Below are 17,324 nucleotides of genomic sequence, written 5' to 3'. Positions count from 1 at the left end.
GAGGACAAAGTCCCCTGGGAAATTCTCCATTAACCAGCAGCTGTGTTTGGCGAGCAGGGCTCAGGGATCCTCTTCTCCTTCTTACAGCCACCCCCAGGGCTGCTCCCTGATACCTGGCACCTGGGGTGTGGGGCTGAGGCTGGGACAGGGACCTAGAGGCTTTCAGGGTGTGGGCGCAGTGCCGAGATGGTCCCCACAATCCTGGTGCCAGGTGATAGTGACGTCTTCTGGAGACATCCCACCTGGGCCGGTGCCAAGGGTGCCAGTCCAGGTGAGTCAGTCCCTGGTTCCCTAAGGGTGGGGCTGGAGCTGGGCTGCTTCTGATCTCCAGGAGACTGAGCAGGGCCCAACCCAAGCCTTGTCACCTGCCACCTCCTCCTAGTGTGATTGACCCACCAGGACCCTTTGTCTCTACTTAGCACACCTCCCCCTGCCAAGAATCTAACCCAGGGCTGGATGTGTGCTTCCTCAGTGATGAGAGTGTGTGTCCCTGCAGGAGACCCCCACCCACCCAGGGGAACCCAATAGAAAGGAGATCCATTCCTCCAACAGGTATGGTGGGGAGCTAGGGCCCAAAGTGCTGCACTCCATCCTGCTGCATCCTTCCCTTTCTTGGGCCTCAGTTCCCGCATCTGTTCAATGAAGGGGCTAGATGGGATGGTCACTGGGGTCTTCTCTAGCACTGACTCTAGGATGCCATGCTCCTCTTACTCCTCTCCCTCCCTGGCTGCTGGTGCTGGGTGTGTACCTGCTCCTAGGCTCCAAGCTGGAGGAGACAGTGGAACGTGGTCAAAGCACACAGACAGGTTTCCCTGCCTGCAAGGTTTCTGGGGAGGGGGCCCCTCCATTCTCAGTTGGAACAGCCAATTGAGAGTCCAAGGTGCCCAGCCTAACATGGGGCCACAGCAGAGACAATGATAATTACTCTTCACACTTGAGGAAGTAACTCTTTTTGGGGGAGGGGTGGGGATTTTGCCCAGCTGCTCAGGCTACCCTGGGCCCCTTCTTCCCTCTTAGCTGATGGAACTGTTTGGCAGGGATTGGGGGGAAGATTACATGTCCATCCATGTGTGCATACATACGTATACACACACCATTTCAGCTTTTACCCTGGGAGAAAGCAGAACCACAGAAGGCACAGAGATGACACATCAAGTAACTGAGGGTGGGCACCAGAGCAATGGCCTTGAGACTCCTGCTGCTCTGCCTGAGCTCCGAAGGCTGAGCCGTCAGTTTCTGCTGTTTCCTCCAGACCCTGGGGCCCTGCATGCCCAGCACTCAGGTGATGGGAGGCACATGGAGGCCAGATTACCAGTGCCCTCATACCAACAGGGTTCTATAATATGGACACTGAAAACTGGGGCATGGACAAGCAGGGTGTCCTGATGGGTAAGCCCCTGGGAGAGCCCCAGACCTGCCCATCAGTCTGGCTGCCTGCCTTCTGCCTGGGGAGGTGCCTCAGAAAGGTTGAGGAGCAGGGCTCTGGAAGAGGGAGAGCTAGTAAAGTGGAATACCCACACTCAAAGGGGACAGGACATCCTCTGGGGTCTTGCACACTGCCCTAAGGATGGGTAGGAATCTTTCTGTCTCTGGGGCTCGAGGCGCATATCACCTTCTAGTCCAGCCCCCATGGCATACCATTCCCTCTTTCCCATTCAGCTCCAGAGGACAGAAGCAATGCCAGACCACGTCAGGCTGTCTAGTCCTAGCTTCTACCTCAGAGACAGGAGCCAGCTGAAATAGTTGAGGGCCAAGTACGACATGCCAAGGAGGGGCCTTAGAAAGCAGCTAGCTAGACTCAGAGAGGGGAAGGCACTTATCTAGGGCCACACACTTAGTAGAATTGAAATTGGAACTCAGTTTGCCTGACTCCAAACCCAGTGGTCTCTATGTGCTCATCCCTCTCTGGTACTAAAGGCCCCTACATCTCATCTCTTCCCAAGCCTCCAACTACTTCCCTGAAGCTTGAATGCCCCTACCCCAGGAAAAAAAAAAAGGAGAGAGAAAAGGATAAACAAAAAGTAAAAAATAGACATAACTAAAAGAGATTATCAGAGAACCTACATTTGCTAAGCCATAGATTGGACAATAGGTCCCTGCCATTCTAGCACACAGTGAATGTGAATACTAAATAATAACTGTTTCTCTTTTGGCCACGAACCCTGAAGGTCTTCCCCTCCCAGTTTGAGGTTTTTTTTTTGGTTTTTATTTTTGAGTTTTGATTAAAAGGGCCATCCCTTGATTAACTTCTTAAAAAGGCCTATTCACTGAATGGACATTACCTCATTCAAAGTGAGAACCTGAAAAGACCTTAGCCTGAAAGGGCCAGGGTCTCCCAATGCATCCTGGGCCATCTCCAGTGGTCCTGGTGAATATCAGGCCACTGGACCCAGATGGCTCTAGAGGTGAAAGTGAGCCTGGTGACCTTGTACAGCCCTCCCTCCCTCCCTCAAATCCAAGTCAACTGCAAGTCATGTCATCATTTCTCTGACGTCATGGTCCTCTTTGAGAATGAAGGACAAATACAAAAACATTTGCTAAAAGGTACCACAGACAATAAAATAATAGCAATGCTAAACAGATATGCACCAAATAGCATAGCATCCAAATTCTTAAAGAAAAAGTGAAATGAGTTACAGAAGAAAATAGTGCAACTATACTAGTGGAGGACCTCAACTTTCTCCTTTCAGAGCTTAGATAACTCTAACCACAAAATAAATGAGAAAAAAAAAGTTAAGGAGATGAGTAGAATAGAAAAGTTAGATATGATGGACCTCTGGAGAAAACTGAACGGGAATAGAAAGGAGTATACCTTTTTCTCAGGTGTACATAACACCTTCACACAAATTAACCATGTATTGGAACATAAAAACCTCACAAACACAGAAAAGGAGAAATATTAAATGTACCACTTTCGGACCATAATGCAGAAAAAATTACATTCAATAAAGGGCTGTGGAAGCATAGATTGAAACTAATTTAATACTAAAGAATGAGTAGGCCAAAGAACAAATTATAGAAACAATCAATAATTTCATTAAAGATATTGACAACAATGAGACAACACATCGAAATGTGTGGGAGGCAACCAAAACAGGTGTTGGGGGAATACTTATGCCTCTAAATGCTTATATCAATAAAAAAGAGAAAGAGCACATCAACGAATTAGATACATAATTAAAAAACTAGAAAATGAACAACTGAAAAATCCCTAAACACCCAAATAGAAATCCTGAAAAATTAAATGAGAGATTGATACAATTGAAATTTTAAAAACTTACTGAATTAATAAATAAACCTAGGAACTGGTTTTATTTTGTTTTTTTGGAGTGGGGGAAGGCAGGTCAATTGCGGTTAAGCAACTTGCCCAAGGTCACACAGCTAGTAAGTGTGTCAAGTGTCTGAGGTCGGATTTGAACTCAGGTCCTCCTGACTCCAGGGCCAGTACTCTACTCACTGTACCACCTAGCTGCCGCTAGGAGCTGGTTTTATGAAACAGTAAATAAAATAAATAAGCTGTTGGTTAATTTGATTAAAAAAAGAAGAAAACCAAATTACCAGTATCAAAAATGAAAAGAGTGGATGTGCCACCAATGAAGATGAAATTAAAGCAATTTTTAGGAATTATTTTGCCCAACTATATGTCAATAAAACTGAAAATGTAAGTGAAAGGCATGAATATTTACAAAAATATAAATTGCCCAGATTAACAAGAGGAAGTAAATAAGTCTAATATAATATTAATAAACAAGACCAGATGGATTAAGAAGCAAATTCTACCAAACATTTGAAGAACAATTAATTCCCATGCTATATAAACTATCTGAAAAAATATCTAAAGAAGGAGCCCTACTAAATTCCTTTTATGACATAAATATGGTGCTGATACCTAAACCAGAGAGAGCAAAAGCAGAGAAAGAAAATTAAAGCCCAATCTCCCTAATTAATATTGATGCAAAAATTAAAAAAAAAAATACTAGCGAGGAGACTATAGCAGTGTTACAAAGATTATATACTATGCCCAGGTGGGATTTATACCAGGAATGTTGGGATGGTTCAATATTAGGAAAATCATCAGCATAATTGACCATATCGATAACAAAAAGAACAAAAACCATGACTATTTCAATAGCTGCAAAAAAAGCTTTTGACAAAATACAACACCCAATCCTATTAAAAACACTAGAAAGCATAGGAATAAATGGAGCTTTTCTTAAAATAAGGAGTATCTATCTAAAACCAAGAGTAAGCATTATCTGTAATGGGGATAAATTGGAAGCCTTCCCAATAAGATCAAAGGCGAAGGAAAGATATCCATTATCATCAGCATTATTCAATATTGTACTAGAAATGCTATAATAATGTCACAAAAAAGAAATTAAAGGAATTAGAATAGACAATGAGGAAATGAAACTATCACTCTTTGCAGATGATACAATGTTATACTTAAAGAATCCTAGAGAAGCAACTAAAAAACTAGTTGAAACAAAGAACAACTTTAGCAAAGTTGCAGGATATAAAATAAACCCATGTAAGTCATCATTTCTATATATTACCAACAAAATCAAGCACAGAGAGAGAGAAAGATTCCATTTAAAATAAGTGCAGACAACAAAATACTTGGGAGTCTACTTGCCAAGACAAACCCAGAAACTACATGAACACAATTACAAAATACTTCTCACACAAATAAAGACAGATCTATACAACTGGAGAAAAATTAATGGCTCATGGGTAGGCTGAGCCAATATAATAAAAATGACAATTCTCCCTAAATTAATTTACTTATTCAGTGCCGTACCAAACAAATTACCAAAGAATTATTTTGTAGACCTAGAAAAAAAACAACAAAATTCATTTGGAAGAACAAAAGGTCAAGAATATCAAAGGAATCGATGAAAAAAATGTGAAGGAAGCTGGCCTGGCCATACCAGATCTCAAACTATATTACAAAGCCTTAATCAACAAAACAATCTGGTACTGGCTAAGAAATAGTGGTGGATCAGTGGAATACATTAGGTACACAATACACAGCAGTAAATGACAACAGTAATCTAGGGGTTGATAAACACAAAGACCCAAGCTTTTGGGATAAGAACTCACTATCTGACAAAAATTACTGGGAAAACTGGAGAGCAGTTTGGCAGAAGCTAGGCACAGACCAACATCTCACCCTGTATACCAAGATACGGTCAAAATGGGCACATGATTTAGACATAAAGGGTGATGCCGTAAGCAAGTTGGGAGCAAGGAGTAGTTTACTTGTCAGATCTATAGATAAGAGAAGAATTTATGACCAAACAAGAGATAGAAGATCACAGGGAGTATAATAGATAATTTAATTACATGCAATTTTAAAATTTTTACATAAACAAAACCAATTCATCTAAAATTAGAAGGAAAGTAGGAAGCAGGGAAAGAATTTTTTACAGAAAGATTCTCTGATAAAGGCTTCATTTCTCAAATATATTGAGGGAACTGAGTCAAATTTAGAGAAAATAAGAGCCAGTCCCCAAATGATAAATGATCAAAGGATATGAACAAGCAGTTTCAGATGAAGAAATCAAAGTTATCTATAGTCATGTGAAAAAATGCAGTGAATCACTATTGATTAGAGACATACAAATGAAAACAACTCTGAGGTACCACCTCACACCCATCTGGTTGGTTAACATGACAGAAAAGAAAAATGACAAATGTTGAAGGGGATGTAGAAAAGGAAGGACATGAATGAATTGTTGGTGGAGTTGTGAACTGATCTAACCATTCTGGAGAGCAACTTGGAATTAAGTCCAAAGGGATATAAAACTGTGCATACCCTTTGATCCAGCAATACCACTGCCAGGTCTGTATCCCAAAGAGATAAAAGGAAAAAAAAAAGGACCCACATGTACAAAAATATTTATAGCACCTCTTTTTGCAGTAGCAAAGAATTGGAAATTGAGGGGATGTCCATCAACTGGGGAATGGCTGACCAGGTTGTGGTATTTGACTGTGATGGAATAGTATTATGTTATAAGAAATGATGAGCAAGATGGTTTCAGAAAACACATGATAGCCTGGATGGCATCTGGTCAGGGATGTTATCAAGGGGATTCTTGCTCAGGTGGGGGATGGAATGCACGGATGGCCTCTGGGCCCCCTTCCTGCTCTGGCCTTGGAGATTTGGTGATTCTCTGATTTTTGCCCAGCCCCCTGGCCCCTGGCTGGGCCAGCTCTATCTAAACCATGCTGGAGAGATAAGGCTAAGTAACTAAGCAGGCCCAGAAATGACGGCCAGGAGAACAGTCAGATCAAAAGGAACACCCATTCCCATCTTTCACTTCCAGCAGGGTCCATAGGGAGAGCAGGGCAAGAGGGCAGCCTGCCCAAGAAAACAGAGGATGTTTCCACTGTCACATTTAAAACTCCCTCCCTGGCCAGTACCCACCCCCACCACTCCAAAAGAGTTTCCCCTGGCTCTCCATCAGAGGACAGGATGGTCAGGCTGGTTCCATGGGGACCTCAGTGGGGCCCTGGAAGACAGTAGGATTTGGATTAACAGAGCAGGGGGCATCCTGGGTGTGGGAGCATAGTAGGGGCAGGGGCGGAGGAGCACAGGGAGCTGCCTGCAATGCTTTGGGCAGCTCTGGGAAAGAGATTCAAAGGGACCCATGCGTCATGTGCTGCAGAAGATCAGACAAGTCCCAGTGGGATCATTTCTGTTTGTCTGCATCTCTTTTACACACACACACACACACACACACACATACACACACTTTGTCTCTCCCATTAGAATGGAAACTCCTTGAGGCCAAGGACTGTTTCACAGAACCCTGGATTTGGATCAAGGAAGAGCCGAGTTCAAATTCTACCTCAAACACTTCCTAGTTATGTGATCCTAGGTGAATCATTTTACCTCAGTCTGCCTAAGTTTCCTGATCTATGAAATGGGGATAACAGAGCAGCTCACTTCCAGAGTTGTGGATATCCAATGAGAACACTTGGAAAGTGCTTTGTAAACATTAGAACGCTCTATAAAGGCTGGATGTTATAACTGTCTTTGTATCACTTTGTGTGGGGCCTGGAACATAGTAGGTGCTTAATATATGCCTATAGATGCGCAGGTTGGGAAGGGGTGGGGGGCCAGGGGGGGGGTGCAAGGTGAGATCCAGCGAAATATCTAAGGATGGGCTGGGGAGGGGACCAGAGAGAGGCAAGGGGTATGCGTGGGGAGCAGGGTCTAGCCTAAGAAGAAGGAAGGGGGAGGCAAGTTCTCCCCTCAGTCCTCATTAGCATCTCCCCCAAGCCCAGCCTTCCCCACCCTGGAACAACACTGATGAGAAGTCTCACCCTGGTGTCCCCGGGGCCTCGTTAGTCCCTTCTACTGACGCCGGGGAGGGGACGGGGCACAGAGACACAGCCGCAGGTCAACTGGAACTTGGCCCCATGGCCCGGGGTCGGCAGGGCCAGAGAGGACTCCCCATCGCAGTTTGGGCCACCCGCAGACCCAGCCCAGCTACGCTCAGCCTGGCATAAGCCTGGAGATACTGGCCAGCAGCCTGGCTCACCCTGGAGAAGGCCAACAGCTAGGCTCGATGCCTGTCTGGGCTGCTCCCCAGCCACTGTCTTTCAGGATTAGCAAGCGCCCCACTGGGACCCACACTTATTCCAGATGTGACACTTCTGCCTGACCTGGTGCAGTATCCTGCAGGCCCATGTAATATTTCATCAGCAAGAAGGGCCGTCCCTCCAGAACTCAGGGCTGGGCTGGGCTGGGCTGGGCTGAGGCTAGGTCCATTGACTTCCCAGACTACCCTACTTCCATGTATCCTCAGGCCATGTACAGCCCACCCGGCCTCCCTCCAAGGATGGTAGTAAATGGATTTGGGCTTCAGGGCCGGTGGGGTAGAGGAGGCTGGTTTCCAAAATGAAATTATCTATAAAGTACTGAGTAGCACATAGTAGGTGTTTAATGTTGTTTCCTTCCTCCCACCCAGGAAATACCTCTACCATAGACTGCCTGGAAACCACAGTGGGGGAAAGTGGGGGATTTTCTCCCAGGTAATGCAATTACAGATACAGATTCTCACCAGCAGCCCTAGTCCTGAGGCGGTTTTTAAAATCTTATTTAAGAATACTGTCTGTCTGTCCTGAGCAGAGCCCAAATCCGAGAAGGCTTCTCAAAGGAAAGCGAGCTTCTCCATATGCTGCCATTTGGGGACGGCCTTGTGCTGGCTGCCCCACATCCTACAACAGAGCGGTTAGGGGGCCCATCACTACATACATCTGGACACATATTGCAGGTGAACAAGGAGCTGGGACAAGCATCAGGCAATTTCCTTTAGGGAATGGCAAAGTGCCTATTATATGGCACGCACCGTACTAGGCACTCAAAATACAAAGCCAAAAGCAAGATAGCCCCTGCCTTTCAGGAGCTAAATCAGGGACCCAAAAGAAGTGTCCTCTAATCCTGTGAGGGAGGAGAAAGGAGGCATAGCTTCGGCCAGCACTGCCACAAGGGGAGCCCCCATGGGTGAGATCGTGATGAGAGGCATCCAAATGCCAGCAGAAGGGCTTGTACCACAGGGGTGGAAGCTAACCCAGAAGCAGCACGTAGCTGGGGGGCTGTCAGGGAGGCAGGGCCCCAACACAGGCTAAACTGGGAGCCCTCTGAGGCACTCCCATCCTGGAGATTATGCAATTCCAGGCCCCCTCCCCTCTCAGGGCCAGCATCCTCACTGGCTGGGCATCGGTGTGAGGAAAGCAGGTCCTGAGGTGTGCCAGGATTGAGCTCCAAGCTTTACCAGGCCTATCACGTATGTGGGACTGATCGTTGGGTTTTACAGATGAGGAGACAGGCCCTGGAACAGGCTAGCAGTTTGCTGGTGACCCCACAGCAAGTACGTGGGATGGAACCATGATGACGGAATTTCCAAGTGGATGCCCCCGATCCCAGATTTGGAGCCAGAAAGAAATGTAGAGAAGGTCACGAGTCCAACCCCCCATTTTAGTCAATAGCCAATAAACATTTATTAAGCTCTTACTGTGTGCCAGGCACTGTACTAAGCATAAAGGACACAAACATGAAAAGAAAGAGATCCTAACTTCAAGAAGCCCATGATCTAATGGGGGTAGACATAACACAAAGCAAAGATGAAAAGGGAGGCAGAGAAGGAGAGGCCCCAGAAGGAGGAATCCAATGGGAGGACAGGGTAATCTGAAGAGCTCCAAAGTGAGTGTGGCTGATGGAAAAGGAGCCCTCTCCTCCAATGGAGGAGGTTAAGGCTCTTCCCTCCAGTCAGAGGGGCAGGAAGGTCCTGGTGAAGTGTGACTGATTGGATCTTGCAAAGAGTTTACAGATAAGGAAACTGAGTCCGGAGAAGGGAAGCAAATGGATCTTGGAAAGGGCACCCAGCAGGCCAAAGCCTGCTGAGTGGTGACTGCAGGCCCTCTGAACCCAAATCCAGAGCTTCCTCACTAAATTTTGTGGCCTCATGGGATGGGACAGGGGAGGTTCCTTCAGGCCCCAAAAGGGAAATTACCCTTCCCTCTGTTACTCATTTGTCACCTCTTAGCCCATCCAGACCCACTTCCCTTGCCAGGTCTCTAAGGCATGAAGACCAGCTTTGAGGCACCCCCTGTCACCACTCACCCACCGCAAGCCCCACAAGGACCGGCAGGGCCAGGGAGCCCCAAGCTACAATGCAGAGGAGTCACTTCAGGACTCAGAACAAGCGAGAGTCACGGCATGGTTGGGAGGGAAGGGAAAGGAGCAGCCCTCAGGCCTAGATCCATACACACAGGACTTTGACACTGCACAAGAACCCCTTGCGATCCTCTGGGTAGGGCCATCCTATGCTGCCCATCCAGGCCCTTCCCCCTGCCATAAGCCTTCTGACTGCACCAGACCCCTAGGATCAATAGAATCAAATAGAGACCCTGCCCAGCCCTGACTCCTCCTTCAACCTGGGAGCTCCCCAAAGCAGGGCCTGGGCCCAGGGCTGAGGTTGCTGCAGGGAGCAGCCCTTGACGTTATATCCTAGAGAGGCCCCATGGGGGGTTCAGGGAGACAAGAGGAGAGAAGAAGCCCCTTCTAGTGGCCCATCCTTAACTGGGAGGCTGAGGAAAGATGCTTACAATTGGGGAAAGCTCTGGGCACAGCATCTGATGGAGCATTTATCAAAGGCCACCCGTGTGCTCAACCTTGACCTCTAGAGAAAGACATGGTAGGCACATACAAAGCCAAACAATTGTAGAGAGGGTGTCCCTCCCCAGGCAGAGACACACCACAAGGTCACAATAGCCCAGCTGTCTCAGCAGCAAAGGCTGATGTTGGGGGCTTGCACCATGCCCCGGCAATGGCTTTTCCACGTTCCCATCTCTCAATCAGCTCATCATCCCTCCCTGAGTTGGGGGGAAGGGGTTGGGATTCCTGGACCCCTCACTCCTGTCTCTGAGCTTCTCCCCCTCCTCCATTCCACCCCCTCATCCTTCAGTCCATGCTCAGCCGGCCATGTGCATGTCCTGTCCATAGGACAGACCCCAGAGCTTGGGAGGAAGGGGAGCGGACATTGGGGACTCGGGATGCTGAGTTCTGGGCAAGGGCTGGGGCAGGATCTGAGGGAAGGAGCCTCCCCACCCCTCCACCCAGCCCACCCCCTGGCCCCAGGAGGGGAGGAGAGGGAGGGAGAGCCATGTGCACCCAGGAGCCTCTTCCCAGAGAGGAAAGGAGCCCTGTAATCTGCTCATCAGCCTGTCAGAGAGTCAATGGTCACCCCCAAACTGGTCCTTAAGCTATCACGGGCGTCAGGGTAGCCTCCCCGCCTCCTCCCCGCTAATCACAGGCTTCTACACTGCAATTAACACCCGCTGCCTTTGCATGCTCTCCACCAACTATCTATCACACTTGTGTGTGTGTGTGCGAGCGCACGCGCGCGCACACACACACACACACACACACACACGCACACACTCAGATGTGTGCATGGAAGAGATGCATGCCAGTACTCCACAACGTCTCACACAGATACATGCACACTCTCAGCTGCATGACCAAACAAATGAGGCTGAATGGAGGGAGGCAGCCCAGGCTCCCAAACACTCCCCCACCCACCTTCTCTATAACTCACTAAGCTCATCTCTAAGCTCTGGGGCTACCCCTCCCCTGGATGACACCCACAAAGAGAAAGGGCAGGAACCCCAAGTGGAGAATGAAGCAGGGCTCCTGAGTCCTCTGGAGAGGGATCTTGTGAGGTCATCCTATCCATTCCTCTGCCTCCAGGAAGCCCTCCCAGACCCAAGAGGTCACTCCCTGATTCCATACCCCACTTCCCCCTCTCATGGCCACAAGGAAGTTGTGGCTTGGAATGTTCCTTTTCTTTCAATGTGGCTATCCACAGAACTCCCAGAAAGGAAAAGGTCCCCCTCAATCCACATAACTCCCAGACTCTCCCAAGTAGGAACAATACCTCCCCCCTTCCAGAGAACTTCCAGGCAGGGAACAATCTCTTCATTACTAGAACTACCCAGCCTACAATTCAGACTAGCCTGATTGCAGGAAAGAGACCAAGGAGATGGAGAAGCTGCCTCTGTGGGAAACCAAGCTCCCACTCAGGCCAAGGACCCACAGAAAGAAAAGCTTTACAAAGAGAAACAGCCCATTTTAGAGATCAGTGTCTCATGCCTGGGCCATGAGTCCAGTCCCATCCTCAACCCCCAAATCAGGAAAGATGAAAGAAATTCAAGATTTCTGGGGTTCTGAGATGTCGGGATCTGAATCCTGGACCTCAGCCCCATCCCCAGAAATCTCTCTGGGACCTGTCCCCTTCTCCACACTCCCACAGCCACTGCCCTAGCTCAGGCCCTCATCACCTCTTGCCTAGCCCATTATAATCACCTTCTAATTTGCCTCCAGACCCCCCTCCCCTACCTTGGCAGTCCAGCTGCCAAAAGGATCTTCCTAAAGCCCGGCTCTGATCACGGCCTATCTGCATGGATGAATTGGGATTAGACACCAAGAAGAACTTCTCAGCTGTGATCTGGGTGGAAGGAACAGATGAGCAGAAGATGGGGAAGAGGACAGAAATAGGGAGCCGAGGGCTGGGGGCCAATCTGTCCAATCACCCCGGGGTCCAAGGCACGCTGGGGCCTCCTCCAAAGCTCTCCTTCATTCTCCACCAGCTGCAGCTTCTCGCCCACCTCTAGAGTGGAAGCTCCGTGAGGCCAGGGGCTACCTTTCTGTATCTACATCTGCGTATTTTCTTCATTTGTGCCTGTGTGTATTTGCACCTAGCTCAGGCCCTGGTACAAGGTGGTGCTTTGGAACAGATGTTTGTAGACCAGTGACCGTCAGCCCCTCACAGACCCTGGCCAGGCACCCATTGCTCCCTCCAGGGCTTTCCCCAGAACTGAAAAGAAAAAGGCAAAGGGTTTCATGGGAAAATCAGCTCCTGGGCAACTGGGCTCCCATTCGCTCTTTTGTTCCCAAGACTAATGGTTTCGGAGGGTGTGATTTGCTGGGAAAAACCACTCCCACGACTACCAATCTTTTTTTCCCCGGGTTGCAAAGAACCCTTGAGGAGGGCAACAACCGTCAATTAGACAAACAAGAGTGGAGGACAGGTGTGTGTATGTGTGTGTATTAGGCAGGAATGCTCACCCCAGCCTCCCACAGAGTAGCCAGCCAGCCCTGCCTGTAGCTCACAATGTGGGACGGCCAGGCCCCTCAGGCTCCCCGAGGCAGGACTTACCCAGGAGAAGTCCTCAGTGGGCTTTCCAGGAACATGGACTTCTGCTCAGGGGCAGGGCTGGGGACAGGTCTCAGAGTCCCTGGAAGATGGATCCTTTCCAGGAATGGGTCTGCAGCTCCCGGTTACGCTGGTCAGCTCTGGCCTTCTGTGTATGGGGGAGAGAGAAAGAACAATCAGCTGCTGAGAATGTCCCAGCACCCTATGGCCTGGGACCAGGGCCCTGCCCCAGCTTCCTGTTGGGCTCCCCAGTCCCTGGACCCTCAGCCATTAAGGCCAGCTCAGGCCCATCTCTGCTCTCTCCCCCCATGGCCCCCAGGCCTGCGGGTCGGTCAGGGTGTAGGAGGAGAGCTCTCGGCTTGGCAGAAAGGGAAAGCCTTGGGAAGACCTCCTTCCCACTCTCCCCCCTTAATTTTCACAGACTAACATTAGTCTGTCAGCGGAAGGGTTAGGGTTAGAAGGTGGTACAGCAGATCGAGCACTGGAAGTCGGGAAGTGCCCAGTTCGAATCCAGCCTCAGACGCTCACTAACTGTGTGACCCTAGGCAAGTCACTTCACCCTGTTTGCCTCAGCTTCCTCATCTGTAAAATGCCAAACCACGCCAGCATCCCTGCCAAGAGAGATGCCTGAGAGATGTGGGAGCAGAGGCTGATGGGGAAGACAGAGAAAACAAGAGACTTTGGGGCAGTAGGGGTGCCTCAGGCAGGTCACAGCAGTCCCATGGTGGGCCTGGACCGTGACCCTTCTCCTCATCTTACACATGAGGAAGTTGAGGCTTGAAGGGGACGCATTGGACGAGACCAAACAACAGTGGTAGAAGAGATTTCACTGGAGGAAGTGGAGACCGAAGGACAGAAGGCCAAGTGACCAAGGCATCGGCAGAGGAGCCAAGGCCAGAAGCCAGCGGGGCTCGGCCCTTCCATCCAAACAGCTTGGTCTGCTCAGAGGAGTAAAGAGAGACGATGTGAAGTCGCCCCCGCCCACCATGCACCCTCCGAGATGCCCAGAAATCAAACCCTGCCAGCGCCAAGTTTCTTCTCTGCATGCTAGCCTCCCTCACCACCCCCACCCCCAATGGTCTTTGGGAGAGAAGAGTGCTAATCATGGAAGGACAAAGGCCAGGCTGGGGTGCGGTGGGGGTAGCGGCAGGAGGGAGAAGATGAAAGGCCAGCTAATGGGGAGACACAGGGGGACTCTGTGTTCGGTCTCCTAATTAAAAAGAGCTTCTCTCTTTTGTTGAGGCCAGGGAGGGGCGGGTACAGTGTCTGAACTCAGGGCCCAGGGCCCAAATCTGCCCATCCCAACTTCAGAGAAAGGGGAGTCCAGCCCTTCCTTCCCTCCAGGCAATGTCTGGAGCCTCTGAAGGGGCTCTGCCTCAGTTCCTCCCATGTGCCCCCTCCCATCTTTCTCCTCAGCCCACGTCCAGCAATGAGAAGACAGGAAGGCCAAGGTCTGAGGACAGGGCTGTCCCTTTTGGTTCTAGAGCCAGGGCCCAGGGCCAAACTGAATCAACCCTCTCTACCCCGGAATTATAGGTTGAGAGATTTAAAACCAGAAGGGGTTTGAAAGGCCTGGTTCAACCCCTTCATTTTACAGGGGAGGAAACTGAGACACAGACTGAACATGCTAGGATCACAGACACAGAGCTGAAGGGACCTGAGGCAATCTCGGCAAACCCCCTTATATGGGGAAACTGAGGAAAGAGGTTAAGTGATTTATCCAAGGTCACACTGTAAGTGGCAGAGCCAGGATGCAGACTCCATATACATTTCATTGTGCTCTGGGCACCCCAAATTTCTAGAAAATGGGCAAAAAAAGGCCAGACCAGGCCAACCACTCCCTCTCTCCCACCCCAAAGGACTCCCAGAGGCATCCAATCTATTCTCACAACTTCCCAGCCATCCTAACCAGAGAAAGACACGTGGATGACACTCGAACTGGAGGGGACTGTCCCCACCTCCCCGATCACTATTTCCTGAATCCATCTCTTGGTCTCCCACCTCCTTAGACTAGGCACTGAGCCCAGAGTAGGGAAGCCACCTGTCTGAAGCCAGCTAGCCAGCCAGGGCAGAGCCAGGACCAGCTAGAACCACCACTTCCGGGGCCAGGCTCAGCCAGGAGCAGAAAAGAAAACCTGCCCCCAGCCTTCTCAGAGCCACCAGAAGAAGGGAGCTTCCTGACAGAAACTCAGCTCTAATCTGGGAAAACAGGTCCAGGGCCCCAGGGCTGGCCCCCATAGCCTCTGGCCGTGTTGACATAGTCAGTGAGCTGGAACTACCACAGTATTTACCTTTAAATGCCATGTTCCTGCTTCTCCCTACTGTTCCTCAGCCCAAGGAGCTGTGGAAGGATCCAGGCCTCCCGGCAGGGATGCAAAACCTGCCCACAGCCCCTCTCAGCCAGGGTCAGGAGCCAGATAATACATAACCCCCTGCCCCATCAGGTCCCCTTCCCTGGGGCCAAGGGTGACCAAGCCTTGCTTTCCCTGACCAGCCTGAAGGATCCATGCTAGGGTTCAGGCAGTCACACAAGCATCAGAGACAAAGACCTCAGTGAGGCACGTCTCCAAGGTCCCAGTTGAGGGGCTATCTCCTCTAACTCACTGCCTCCTGAGAGCAAGTGGGGAGCCCCCATTCCTCATGATTCCGGGGAGGTCGCCTGAGAGATGTGGGAGCAGAGGCTGATGGGGAAGACAGAGAAAACAAGAGACTTTGGGGCAGTAGGGGTGCCTCAGGCAGGTCACAGCAGTCCCATGGTGGGCCTGGACCGTGACCCTTCTCCTCATCTTACAGATAAGGAAGTTGAGGCTTGAAGGGGAAGAAAAGCTGATCCATGACCAAGTCAAAGAGTGAACCAGGAGGTGGATCCAAGGTCTACTCTCCTCCTGTTGGGCTAATAATGCCTCTGCCCATCCACCCTGCCCCTAGATAACGGGGCACAAGTGTGCAGGAGGCCCAGTGGGGACCCCAGGGAATAGCTCATTGCCAGAAATTCATTCATTCATACCCAGCTAACTTTCTACCCGGCTTCTTATAAACATTTGTCCACTGAATGACTCCCGCCATCCTGACCCCTGTTCCCTCTCATATCCCATCCTTACTATAAATTCACCAAACAAATTCAATGAAGTAGGCCCCTGGCTCAGCTCTCCACATTCGTCTGCCAACTGCAGGCCTGGATCACACAACCTCCTCCTTCTGGCTGGTCACAGTCCTTTTTAATTGTCCTTCCAGAATCGACTCCGCCAATGCACTACCCCAGGCACTTTCCTCCCTTCTCAAACTCCTAGAGGGCAGGCTTGGCAAGGTTGTTGCTATCCACTTGTTCAGTGGCGTCTGACAGTAAGGGACCCCATGGACAATTTTCTTGCCAAAAATACTGGAGTCATTTACCATTTCTTTCTCCAGTGTGTCCTTATTTTATAGATGTGGAACCGAGGCAAATGGAGTTAAGTGACTTGCTCAGGGTCATATAGCTAGAAAGTGTCTGAGGCTGGATTTGAACTCAGATCTTCCTGACTCCAGGCCTGAAGTTCTTACCCATTGTACCACTCAGCTGCCCCCAAGGGCCTGGCAAGAAGCAGGGCTTAATTCAAATTCTGTAAATTAAACCCCCCCCCCGCCGCACCCCCACCCCCCCCCCCCCCCTCCCCCCCCCCCCCCCCCAAGTCTTGGGACGGGCTGCCACAGGCCTGCCCTCTTGGAGTCTCAGACTGGCTAGAATCAGAACCACGAGTCAGATAATAAGCTGAGAAAAGAGGAAGTGGGGATGAGGTGACAGTGTATCCAGGCTGAAGGCTCCGAGGAAAGATCCTGATCCCCTCCCCCAGCTCCTCAGGGCAGCTGGGGCAAAGTCTGCCCAATGTACCTGCTGCAGAGTCTACAGGAAGACTGGAGCCTTCAGTCACCCAGATCAGCAAACACACAAATCCCCACAGCCAGCCCAGAAGCCTAGCTAGGGAGCCCCTGGGGCCTTAGTGAGGTCCGATCCCTCTCATTTTACAATTGAGAAAATTGAGGCCTGAGGTGGGGGGGGGAGGGGGTGACACAGATAGTAGGGGGGAAAGTCAGGATCTGAACGCAGGCCCTCTGACCAACAGGACCGTTGCTGCCTGCTTGTCTTCTGCAGAAGCGGCCTTCCTCACACACAGGCCCCTGCCTGGCCAACGAGTGAAGGGGTACCCTGCAGAAGTGGCTACCCAGGAAGGGAAGTCAATGACACAGAGGGGAAGTGGGGAGCCTGGAGGGCCAAGTTCTGGAATGGGATAGGGATGGAGCCTTCTCTCCAGAGAGCTGGTCAGAGGCCTAGGAACTGGGCTTGCTCAAAGGGGGTGGGGCGGGCCTGCCTCTGTGCCTCCAGGGTGAGGTGGCTTGGGACCCCTGACCTTGCAGAAGGAGGGCCCCCCCACCCTGGATCAGGGAGAGCAGGGAGGAAAGGATCCAGCTATCTTTGGCCTTCAAAGTACAGTCCCCGACTTGCCATGAGATATCTAATCCCAGATTGGAGTGAGTTTGGAGGAGAAAGGTCTAAGGTGGAAGGGGAGTTCTGGGGCCTGCAGAAGAATTCTGCTGGGATATCTGGGAGCAGGTCAGGAA

General features: G+C 50.2%; 1 protein-coding gene across 2 annotated transcripts in view; it reads right to left on the bottom strand.

Annotated features, from left to right (window-relative positions):
- The window catches only part of PLXNB2 (plexin B2), a 94,845-nt gene that overhangs the window by 58,960 nt on the left and 18,561 nt on the right, over nt 1-17,324 (bottom strand). For both annotated transcript variants that reach the window (XM_036762132.1, XM_036762133.1), the window contains exon 2: nt 12,732-12,876. In XM_036762132.1, coding sequence (XP_036618027.1) covers nt 12,732-12,766 — 35 coding nt within the window. In that variant the 5' untranslated portion in view covers nt 12,767-12,876. The remainder of the gene's footprint in view (nt 1-12,731; nt 12,877-17,324) is intronic.

This window comes from Trichosurus vulpecula, chromosome 5 (genome assembly GCF_011100635.1).
Source record: "Trichosurus vulpecula isolate mTriVul1 chromosome 5, mTriVul1.pri, whole genome shotgun sequence".
Lineage (NCBI taxonomy): Eukaryota > Metazoa > Chordata > Mammalia > Diprotodontia > Phalangeridae > Trichosurus > Trichosurus vulpecula.
This window is presented reverse-complemented; position numbering and strand designations above follow the sequence as displayed.